Source organism: Periplaneta americana, chromosome 7 (assembly GCF_040183065.1).
Source record: "Periplaneta americana isolate PAMFEO1 chromosome 7, P.americana_PAMFEO1_priV1, whole genome shotgun sequence".
Taxonomy (NCBI): Eukaryota; Metazoa; Arthropoda; class Insecta; order Blattodea; family Blattidae; genus Periplaneta; species Periplaneta americana.
The window spans coordinates 22579181-22592119 of NC_091123.1; the positions used below are offsets into that span (position 1 = coordinate 22579181).

The following is a 12939-nucleotide window of genomic DNA, read 5'->3' on the forward strand; positions in this document are numbered from 1 at the left end:
GAGAGGAGTTGCCGAGAAGAGAAGAGAGGATAGGATAGGGGTGGGGAGGGGAGGGGAGGGGAGGAGAGGAGAGGAGAGGAGAGGAGAGGAGAGGAGAGGCGAGGAGGGGAGGGGAGGGGAGGGGAGAGAAGAGAAGAGAAGAGAAGAGAAGAGAAGAGAAGAGAAGAGAAGAGAAGAGAAGAGAAGAGAAGAGAAGAGAAGAGAAGAGAAGAGAAGAGAAGAGAAGAGAAGAGAAGAGAGGACAGATGAATTCATCAACCAAACTGACAATACTTTGTCTTATGATACAGAAACTCAAGTCAATAAAAAAGTAGTAAAAATTTAATACAGGTTTCCATACTCTGTGTTAAGCACTGGTGCAAGTAATTAAGATTTTGGCATTAAAGCAAAATTTAGGTTAATAACTTTGTTGTATTAAACAATTAACATTCAGAGATACAATAAGAGTTTAATCAATCAAGAACCACTGAAGATAACAACAACAACAACAACAACAACAACAATAATAATAATAATAATAATAATAATAATAATAATAATAATAATAATAATTTAAACAAACATACCCATTACAAATAGCAGATGTGGGCGATAAAATATTTATGCAAGACAGTTGGCGAGGGGCTTCCACGTAAACTGACTGTAAATAACTCATTCACTGAACTTCTGAGGGCAGGCGCTTAAATGTTATATTCGTTCATAAAACATACTACTTTGATACTGTGCTAAATATTGGGCATATTGTTAGAGTAAGGAAAAACAAATGGGGTGAAATATTCATTTCGTACAGATATTACCAATCAAAATATGTTGCCCTTAATTCCTTAGAACTCTGTATACTATGTAAGAGAAATGTTTCAGAACATATTACTACTAAACATCAACATAATAACAGAGAAAATATATTGCATTTGGCATTTACAGAAAGATTGGGGGATTTAAAATAAGCACGGATATTTTAGAAATCTAACTATTTTTAAAACGTTATTTTCAGTTTGTTAAATACATAATAATTTTAAATAAAAGATACTGTTAAGAAAATTTTTTCTACATTCAATTGATATAAAATTATGTACGCAAATATAACACGCAATATACAACCGTGAAATAATACAATTTTCTCTCCTACATTTAAGAGAATACTTAAAAAGCATTAATTTGTTACATTTTCGCAAGATTTGGTAAATTAAATTATGGGCCTTCACTAATTCTTTTGCCAATTTTTTTGGACTATTTTCATAGATTTTATCGTTCATGGGACCAAAAATGAATGAAAAAAATTATATTTTTTATTAGGTCATTTTACTACCCTCAAACCAAGAGTAAAATGTACTGTTACACACGAATACACTGACACTACACTGAGATCACTATCACATCCACATAAACAATTAATTCCTAAGGCAGTTTACGAAGTATCCTCCACAAACAACCCTATACTACTGACTAGGGACATTCAAACGTACACAAAACCCCCTAACCACCCCAGCTTTCGACGCCACGCAAGTTCAGACATGTCACAGAGGGGTGTATCTGTCTCTCTCTCTCTCTCTCTCTCTCTCTCTCTATAGGCCTACAATATATATCTCTCTCTCAGTTTGCATAAGTGTAAAGGTGTACTCACTTCATTCTAGTATATACAACTATTAAAATTCAGTTTAATTCTCAATTCACTGCCATGTATTCCAGAACGAAATTATCCAAACTTAGCCTATATTACAAGTTTATTTTTTATACACGCAAAAAACTTCACTTCATAAGGAGATTAATCTTTAAATATTTCCAGAAAAATAAATATCGGCTTATTTCCTTCTAAGACTTTGAGAAAGTGTAACTTTACATTGTTTTAATTCATGCATCTACTTTGCTGACTTCCAGTGTTTTTTACAAAAACTTTAAACAAGAAAAATTGATTAGCTATTCCTTTCATTTATAGTGTTTATGCATTCCTGTTGATTAAAACTCTAAACTAAGGAATATAGTAACAAACTGAATAGAGTAGTGAGATTGTGCGTGTAAATCAATATGTTTGTATTAAAACTTTCGTATACTGTATAAACGCAATGACAAACATAATCAAACAAACGCAATGACAAACATAAACATTTTAACAAGAATTATAAGTAATATTAGTGTTATATAAACCACACTGACTGACATTAGTATTAAAATATTATTACATAATTAAGCTTACCATACTATCACTATTGATATTACTATTACACTACTACTAATATGGCTATTAGGTAACATGATTACCACACTATCACTACTAATATTACTATTACACTACTTACTACTAATATTGCTATTAGGTAACATGATCACCACACTATCACTATTAATATTACTAATAATACTACTAACATTGTAATGTGCACAACTGTGCGGAATTCCATTATGCATAGCCAAGTTTGGAGTTTTGGGAGACATGGCGGTAATAATCAAAATCTTCCCAAAACGAGCGGAATTAGAAAATAATAATTTTAGAAGCTCAAATTTGTATAATTTCCCTGAAACTTCCTAAATAAATACAATTGGTTTTTCTATAGATCTTGCATAAGTCTACTGTTGCCTGAAAGATTGCACTATTGCTTGTAATCACACGTAGAAATTAAAATATTACTACTTTTCCAACTGTAGCAAAGAAATAGACTGTCACCTGTCATTTTAAGTGCTTTACTGAGAATACAATTAGACCTCCAAAGTAAAAATATCTGCTGTGAGACCTACAAAAATAGATTATAATCATACCAGGAGGTTCAACTAACAAATGTATGATAAGAGTACTCCAACTTCACAGGATTCACGTGAAGGGGGGAGGAGGGTGAATCTGATGAGCTTTTATAATGCCTACATTAAGACATAATAATTATCCTTATAGATACAGCAGCACATTAACAATTTTTCAGAAGTAGAGCCACATGCTCATATAACATGAAAAATAACAATTTAATATGCACCATATATTCTAGGGTACCATAAGCAAAGAAATATATTTTAGCATGTGCTTATAAAGGCCTGCATATATTCCAACTCTGAGTAACATTACATAACAAAATTAAACTTTTTAGTGTTTTATTACAGAGAGGAAAATAAGGAAAGCAACTTGCTTTCAGACTTGTCTATAAAATAAATATTTTTAAATAAAATATCATTAGGCCCAACTTATGTTTCTGTTTACAAAATACGCCTTTATTAAATTTAAACATTTGTGAATAAAATAAATGAAGTGAATATAATCGACGGCTTTGATTTTCAAACAATATAAATTATGTCAGGAAATACAATAAAACTTATTTCTGTGCACCTTAACACATTTCTGATCAATGACGTTATATAATTATTTTCTGATCTATGTTCTTATTGCTCCATATTTATTCAGTACACACAATCATAGTGGAAAGTAGCGAAATTTTGGCAGCTCCACAGCGAATTCTGTTTTTCTAGAGTTGGGCACTATGAAGGTCAGTACTACCAGTAGTGAAAATAATAGATCCAGTGGATATATTAGCAAAGTTTGGAAAATTATATTTAATATCTACAATTTATTCAGAAATGTTAGTCGTAAGAAAACTGTAAAAATCTTAACTTTTCTAAGTGTCAAGAACTAACTGCCGAGGCATGTTCAATAAATGTATCAACCGTATAATGTGTATGCAGAGAAATTCGAAAAGAAATTGTTTGTCTCGCTTAGAAAACATTAATATACCTAAAAGAGTGACGAATTTGAATGAGTTCGAAAACACACCATTGCCTTTTCCCGTGGAACTGCACATAAAGGGTTCAAACTCACTTATTAAAAACGGAGAAAGTAAGGGTTAAAGGTAAGTGAATAACATAGTTTAATGAAGATTGACATATCATTTAGTTTTAATGTGCATACTTGATATTACCTGCTATATGTTTCCATTGAATTATGGTAATAACTTAATTTTAACCCTTATTTTCTACGTCTTTAATATATGGTGCTTGGCACACTATGGTTCTGAACCCTTCAAATATCAATTTAATGGTATGATTTCTTATTATATTATTTATTATTGTATGAATAAATCATTTGTTATTGCATTACACTGTTTTGTTATTGAGAACGGAATCTGTTTTCACCGGCCACACATCCCTCCCACCAGACAAGTTTGGTGGAGCACACATTACCCGCTCTGTAGGTTTGACAACATCGCACTTGCACGTTATTGACTCTCGTGAAACGTCAAGAGATTTGGACTCCACTGTAGTGGTAGGTCAGAGAAATTACGCTGCTGTCAAGGTTATCTAGTAACTGACGTAGAAAGATCTGGTTGAACACATCATTTCACAGCATAAGGCAGTTTGTTCTCTTCCGAACTCCTGATGTTATCTCCAACATTGTTGCAAAACAAATTTACTATTAGCTTCAGGAAAAACTGCTGATTTCGATGGTATAATTATTTTCCATTTAAATCACTTTATATTATTATGAAATAACGGAAACCTGAACATGTAAATTTAAATCCGAATAATAGTGTATTGAAATTTTCAGTAAGCAAGAACTTCTTTATGCAAATCTAGTCTTTCAGGTAATGCTCCCTGTGTGGATATAAAGGGAAAAGTTGAGACGGTGTCGGGTGGAGTTCCCAGGTAGCTCAGTTGGTAAGAGTGCTGGTACATTCAACCAGAGGTCCTGGGATCGATACTCAGCCCCGGAACAATTTTTCCCTTGAAATTATTCAAGAATTTTTTTGTTTTTTTGGGCTAGTAAAATTTTTTCTGCAGGAAAAATGTAGAAAATCGTTTCAATTAAATTTTTTGTTTGAAACATTTTTTTCATGGATCTATTAATTTTTTCCGGATAGTGGCCATATATATATATATATATTTTTTTTTTTTTTGGGTTATTTTACGACGCTGTATCAACATCTAGGTTATTTAGCGTCTGAATGATATGAAGGTGATAATGCCGGTGAAATGAGTCCAGGGTCCAGCACCGAAAGTTACCCAGCATTTGCTCGTATTGGGTTGAGGGAAAACCCCAGAAAAAACCTCAACCAGGTAACTTGCCCCGACTGGGATTCGAACCCGGACCACCTGGTTTCGCGGCCAGACGCACTGACCGTTACTCCACAGGTGTGGACTAGTGGCCATATAAATGTCGTTCTGATCATTTGCACTCCAGTTTAGTACATGGTAAGCGGTCGATGAACCAGTGTGCAGAGGGTTGTGATTCTACTAAGGAAACATTGCGTGATCAGCATTGCCAATTCGCGTGCAGAGCTAAATGACTCTCAATCATCTGTCGCTTTGCTGCTTCCGTATCTGACAATAGCGCAGTTTTCCTCACACACCAAAATTAGTGGATACTACTTTAGTTAACATGAACAATTTAATATGCAATTGTTAAGGTTTTTCAGTCAGTTTAAAACTAAATTTTGTAATATAACAAACTATTTTATGTGAGAAGAAGATGCAAGAAAAATTTCTTTGCGAACACCTCCGATCATGAGGAAATAAAGTGTGATGAGTCTCACATGTGACCAATCATGCGACAACTAGCACAGCGACCATTCAAATACTTACCAGAACAATTCCTCTGCTTTGGGTCTCTTCCTGCAGAAACTGCTGTGTTAAGGTCAAAATATCTCCATGTTGCCTTACTACTTCCAGGAAGTTTTCCCAAGTTGGTATGACATCAAGTATTTCCACGATTGTGTTTTCGTCCATTTCTTAGCTTCAAAAAAAGAAGATATATTTACAAAGTTTTAGTCTGTCTTAATGCATACAGTGACGACACTCCATTGGATTTACACATGTAGACTTGAATCTCACAGGAAGCATCATGGATACCTGTTGTCCGCACTATTGTCAACAGAACTTAGCTACCATCGGAATGATTCCAAGTTCAAGACTTTCACTGTATGTACGAAGTTCAGCAAAAAAAAAAAAAAAAAAAAAGATCGTTTGGTAAAATTATAGTAATTGATAATTATGTAATAAGAATTGGCCAAACCACTAATCCACAATATAGGGAATATACTTCCTCTTTAGAGTGTAAAGAAACTGGCAAATAATTCTACAGAGGAACTAGACCAAAAGGGGCACCATTTTTTAACAATTGCGTACTATGAATAGTGTACTAACCACGTGGTTTTACTTTCCGGCATCCAATACAGTAGACCTTCGTTAATCCGAATTCCAAGGAACTGAAAGAGTCAATTCGGTTTAAAGAAGGGGGTTTTTTAGTAAAAATAGGTCTCTATCACCTAAAACAGCAAAATAGTCTATTCAGATGATTTCTGTCACTGTGGGTAGTCATCACTCCAGGGTTTCATAAGCACGGTACAGTGTATCCTAGTAACAATAAATGATGACTTACGCAATATTTACTTCTGCCTTTTTTTTTAATGATTAATAAACTTTCCTAGAAATAATAGTACCGTACGTACAGTAAAATATATCCTTTTGATTATCATTTCAATGATACAATTCAGTGACAGTAGGGCTACTTACTGAATAAGTGCAATACAATGCTACAGTACATTTTAAAGGTACTGTAACAGACTGAAGTTTCAGTCAGAATTATGGTATTTCAAGCTATGGAATTCGCAACAAAGAATAATGAATACGTACAGCATAAAACTAATGGGAACATTAATTTCTTAGCGTTAAAACATCAGTAATTGCAGACGTGTGCAAATTATTAGACTCAAACGATAATATATATTATTGAAGTAACATTTATTCCACAAAACTCATTTATTACGCACTGTTTGCAACAATTAATATTTCGTATGAAAGCCTTCGTTCTTTATCATCAATTTTATGTGGTTTGGCATGCTGTTCATGGGATTTTCACATTGTTTCTTGATGTCTTCATCCCTGTGCCATATTTGGATAAGTGCTTCTATGAGGTCCATCTTGGTGTAATAATCTTTTTTTTCTTTTTAGTTTTCTCTTTACGATATACCAAAGATTTTGAATTTAATTTGCGTCTGGGCTGTTACCTGGCCAGGGAAAGACGTCTACATTATTTTCAGCCAGAAAATTAGTTACTGATCTGGTTTTGTGACAGAGTGCTCCATCCTACATAAAAACACACTCACCATCAGGGAACCAGTCCCTCATTTGTGGAAAAATTCGGATTTCTAGAACTTTTTTGTAGTGATCCTATCGCATAGTGTCCTACGGAATTATTTTGTGGCCAGTAATTATATGATATTATGAAAATGTAAAAAATGTGAGCACGTCACCTTGTCTTACTCCTCGTTTAATATCAAATTTATTCGATACATTTAGTCGAGGAATAACTTATGGAATATGCACTGAAGGGACAAAATTCCAGTTCGTAGTACAGTTTACCCAAAATTGGGTTTACGTAGTGGGTTTTTTTTCTATTAATTCAGCGGGGACCAAACAGTTTGATTTTCGGTTTATCCGATTTCAGATTAACGAAGGTTTACTGTACTTTCCACAGAATAACCTACAATTATTAACCCGTTGTACACAATAATGAATGGATGTATCACTGCCATACTGTCCACATCAGATGTCACGAGCGAACAGATCATGTTAAGTGTAAAACACAATTGAAGGGTACAGAGAAAAAACGAACAGAGTCACAATTTTGTTAAGGGTGATATCATCATCTAATTCAGTATAAGTATTACTGCAAAATTTATTGCTGTTCCTAATAAAAAAGTAGAAAAAGATGATTGTATCCATAGTGATAATTCTCCTTTACCAGTTTTGAAAAGAAAAACACATAAATTTTGCAGTAATATACTAAATTAAATTATGGGTGAAACGAGCGTTGAGCGACTTCCGCCGATTTTGGAATAGACACCGACGCACTTGAACTGCCAACATAGAAAACAAAAAATCACACTCAATCGCTTTCACCTTCATCTTGACAGGATAATAAAAGCCTAAACTAACCTAACCTAAGTGCGTCGGTGTCGATTACAAAATCGGCGGAAGTCGCTCAACGCTCGTTTAACCATCACAGGTAACTGATAATATAGGTAGAAATCACCAGTCTTTAGAGTTATGAATAAAATTTAAAAAATATAAAAAAAAATTAAGAGTAATAGTTTAAAAACCGCCCCTTTAAATCTGCCGCCCTAGGCAGCAGCCTAGGCCTAAATACGCCCTTGGACATATGTAGCCTACCGTAGTACACGATAAACTGAGTGTCGACGACAATTTCACACCGAAAATAAGGGTGGGAAGTTGCTGTGAAAGTGATAGGCGGCAGGGAGGGGCAGCATATACATATCATTTCCGTGAGTTTCCTTACTGATCACAGAGGAAAAAAGCGAGTTTTTGTAAGGTCGAATCAGTGGGTCTATATGACTATAGGATATCGGTAGTGTGTTCATGAGAATAGGCCTATATGTTGGCTTGATTGGAGAATGGGGTGATGTCATGTGGTTGACGTATGTGAGAAGGTTAGTGGGTTAGTTGAGGTGATATCTCAGTGATATGAGGTCAACTCATGTGAGAAGGTTAGTGGGTTAGTTGAGGTGATATCTCAATGATATGAGGTCAACTTATGTGAGAAGGTTAGTGGGTTAGTTGAGGTGATATCTCAGTGATGTGAGGTCAACTTATGTGAGAAGGTTAGTGGGTTAGTTGAGGTGATATCTCAGTGACACGAGGTTGACGTATGTGAGGTTAGTGGGTTAGTTGAGGTGATATCTCAGTGACATGAGGTTGACGTATGTGAGAAGGTTAGTGGGTTAGTTGAGGTGATATCTCAGTGACATGAGGTCAACATATGTGAGAAGGTTAGTGGGTTAGTTGAGGAGATATCTCAGTGACATGAGATCAACTTATGTGAGAAGGTTAGTGGGTTAGTTGAGGTGATATCTCAGTGACATGAGGTCAACATATGTGAGAAGGTTAGTGGGTTAGTTGAGGTGATATCTCAGTGACATGAGGTTGGCGTATGTGAGAAGGTTAGTGGGTTTGTTGAGGTGATATCTCAGTGAGTTTTATTTAATAGTCGTGTTGGTTTACGTCGGCCATGTTGTGACGTCAGAATCGTTTGTCAAACTTGACGAAAATTAAGCGATATCCTATAATAAAAGAATCACGAATCAGTGACAGGTTAGGTCAGTTTAGACTTTCGCTATGCCTTGGAAGAAGGGACATATTCTTAGACAACTGTGAGTATAAGTATTCAAGGCATACCAAAAGCATACCAGCACCTCTCCGCTAATTAGTTCGGTGCGAAATTGGTGTCGCCACTATATATATTTTTTTTTTATTTACGGTACATACAACTAGACTAGAAGCCAAATACGTAAATATTTTGCATCTTAACATGGTAACGCAATTGTAAAGAAATACCCTTCATGATTGTAAAATGAAAGAGACGTGAATTTCCTACAATTCCAATATAAATAACATATTATTTTAGTGATATCAATTAGTCATGACGGTGTCATCATAAGCTGGTTCGCTTGGAGTGATCATAAAGAGACGTAATTACTATCCTCATTACCTAAGTAATAAATTCTATGGAAGGTTAGGGCTAATACGAGCCAAGTAAATCCAAACGAAAAAGCTGTAGTTTACCAATAAAAAAGGTTCAACTACATACTTACAAATACACTTAGTCTTATTCAGAAGTTGAACACTAAACAGCAATTTTACACAAACTCAGAGAAACATGTAGGCCTATCTATACTTGACATAGATTTGTTCTCGTATCGTTATTGCGGTTGGACATCAGGCATATTTGCTTTCATTACAAACTACCTAACATTCGTCCATCAAAACACGCCAACACGCAAAACATGACAGTTGTTAATATCGGATAGAAACAGTTTCTATTTCACTATATCATACTCAAACACGTCTAATTTCCAACACTTATTTACACAATGTCACTACGCAAACACAGGTATCTCACAGCGCCATTCTCCCGCCGTACATATGCGCAGGCGCACTTTCTGCACGGCAAGCATTTAAAAAATTAAATATGCATAGTCACCAACTGCAAATTCTGCAATCCAAAAGTATGCCGAATTGTAATACGTTATGAAATATAATCTGGAATTAAAGTAATATTAAAAGTTCTTCGTCACGTTTTATATTTTCTTACATATGCCATTACTAAATCATTGTAACTATTTGTTACCAAACTGTTGCCATTTCATCCATGCCGTAACCCCTGATCCATGACTGCGTTTCTCTAAAGTTGGCAATCATATGTAAAACGGTTTTTTTTCCTGCTATATTTGATGTATTTTCGTATTAATATATACGTAAAAAAGGTAAAGGTATCCCCTTAACATGCCATGAAGACACTTGGGGGGGCATGGAGGTAGAGCCCCATGCTTTCCATGACCTCGGCACTAGAATGAGGTGGTGTGGTCGGCACCACGCTCTGACCGCCTTTTACCCCCGGGAAAGACCCGGTACTCAATTTTATTAATATATACGTAGCGAGTAAAATGTATCAAATTTACATTCCACATATAGAGATGTATATCATCTTCACAGCGGCAAAAGAATCCTTTTTTACGTTGATATATCAATTTAACAACACATATTTTAATTTTTATATATATTGTTTTATAGCAGATTTTAAACTGAGTTGACAGCAGTGTTTCTCAATCCATGGTACGCGAACACATGGGGGAGGAACTTCGTTTTTTATTTATATTTTCATGTAGCTCGCTCGTCGCCGAGTGGTTAGCCTCTATGATTTCCATCATGGCGACTTAGAGTCGATCCTTGTCTGGATCATGAAAGAATTTTTGGTGAACAAAGCGTTCACGAGGGATTTTCTCGGGACTCTCCCATTTCCCCTCGCCATTGTCATCATTCCACTCCATACTCCACAATCACCCTCACTAAGGGAGATCCCAAGGCAGACCTCCAGAACAAATATAAAAATTGATAAAATTGGGGGCACACAGTACGTTGATAAAATAAGCTACGTAGGCTACTGTAGGCCTACTCTCATCATGAGCATACGAATGCGCCCACAGTCATAAAAAAACATAAACATACCGGATGAAACAATTAATTCTTCATTGTTGTTTAATCAACTGTCCGAAGACAGGTACCTACAAGGCACCACTTATGAGGCAACTATGCCAGGAGATAATGACATAGGGTGACTAGTTCATTTTCTCCTAATCATTCATTATGCCGTCTGAAACCCATACCTTGCTTGGATAAGTAGAAAGTATGTTAATTACATCTAATAAATAACATTCTAATAATTACATCTAATAAATATTGTCGATTTTTGTTACAAGATCCTATTCCTTAGTCTCCCTTGAGGGGAGGGGCACGGGATAGACTGCCTTCGCACACAGGCCACTTGGGTGCGCCATTGTACTACCCAGAATGGAATAGTGTGCACGCCCTATGGCCACCTGCACTAGTTTTCCTGTGGGCCATCTCCAGACTCCCCTACAACCTACACAACTACTGTGAGCCCAAGGGAGAATCCACGGTACATAGTGGTATCACCAACAATGAATGACCACATACCATGGGTGCAAGTTTGGTCGTGGTCCATAGCCAACTGTACATTGGAGCTAGCCTGAAATAAGGGGAAGAAACGGAGATTATGATGATGAAAGAAGAGAAGTGTAATTATGATGGCGAAATGAATCCGAGATCAATGCCAAAAGTTACCCAGAAATTCTGCTTCATTTGATTAAAGGAAAAACCACAATAAAATATTCCATTGTCATTGTTCCTTTGCAATTCTCCTGGACTCTCTTTCATTACAAGTCTAAGGGGATAAGTTTACAAAAAAGTTTGAGAGATACTGGCAAATTTATGCTAAATTTAATTAGGCCTACATAAGATCATCCTTTCTTAATAATCCGTCTAACGTTAAAAATATTGTTCAGCATATAGAAGAACCTCTAATAATCCATGGTATTGAAGAGGTAGACTGAATGGTTAAACGAAAAAAATTGGATAATCAGTACCATAAAGTATTTTCATAAATTAATGCATAATACTCAAGAGTTTCGTCATTTCCTCCATGGTGTTGTGTTTAATATGCTACGTACTGGATCAGAAGTTCACTAAATTAAGTCTGGTTGTCCATGACGGGTTTTTAAGGGTCAAGGAAACTCCTTGTGATAACTGTCTGCAAAAAGATAGGAATATTAGAGATCTCGAGTTGTAGATTTAAATACTTTATACAGTTTATCCTTGTTTTTTATTAATCGTGCACAGTCGTATTCTGATGTGAGATGAGCCACAGTTTCTTCTTTCCCAAATCTGTCAATTATTTACACTTTTTTCCTATACTAACACAACACATTTTCTTTTGACACCTGTGGAAGACATTTTGGATAGAAGTTACACAGTATGGCCACTTGAGTAGTAGAATAAGGAATGAATCACAGTCTAGTATATACAGTCGCGAAGGTCAATACGTAGTAAATATGCAAACATCAGATAGTTGCTCACCACTAGGATCGTTAATATTGTCTCATTACAGGCAATGCAAAATAGTAGGCCTACCGTCACAGTCTATTGTTTCTAGCACCCTCAAAACTCAAGCTTCGTGACTGTATATAATAGACTGTGACTGAATGGTGCATGGATTACAATTGTGTGGATATTTTTGGAGTAATTTCTTTGAAAGCAAGTAGTGACTATTTTACAAGCTGGGAAAAACACCCCCTTCTTCCAGTGCCAGTAACTGTTTCTGTTGCCAGCTGTGGTAGTATTCCTGCTACATACAGTGTAAGGGTAAAAGCTTGTAATATTAATAACATTTTCCAGAAAGAATACGCACTAATATAATGTACAGTACTGTACTTACAAGGGAAGTATCACACCCCACATGCGGAAACTTACCTCGAAACTTTGGTGACATAACCGATGTACTATGAGAAGGCTACGTGCAAAACATTAGCTGCCTATTTCCACTGCAAGGCCCCGAAATCGAAGCTGGAATCCTTCTGTGGCCAGACGATA

General features: G+C 35.7%; 1 protein-coding gene across 2 annotated transcripts in view; it reads right to left on the reverse strand.

Moving 5' to 3' along the window:
- LOC138702972 (uncharacterized) overlaps positions 1-9914 on the reverse strand; it is a 100973-nt gene extending 91059 nt beyond the window's left edge. For both annotated transcript variants that reach the window (XR_011332929.1, XM_069830412.1), the window contains exons 1-2: positions 9585-9914; positions 5557-5707 (exon numbers count right to left, since the gene is read on the reverse strand). Coding sequence is in view for 1 of the 2 variants with exons in the window: in XM_069830412.1 (XP_069686513.1) it covers positions 5557-5700 (144 nt within the window). In the remaining variant the exon portion in view is untranslated. The remainder of the gene's footprint in view (positions 1-5556; positions 5708-9584) is intronic.
- Between the last annotated feature and the right edge of the window lie 3025 nt (positions 9915-12939).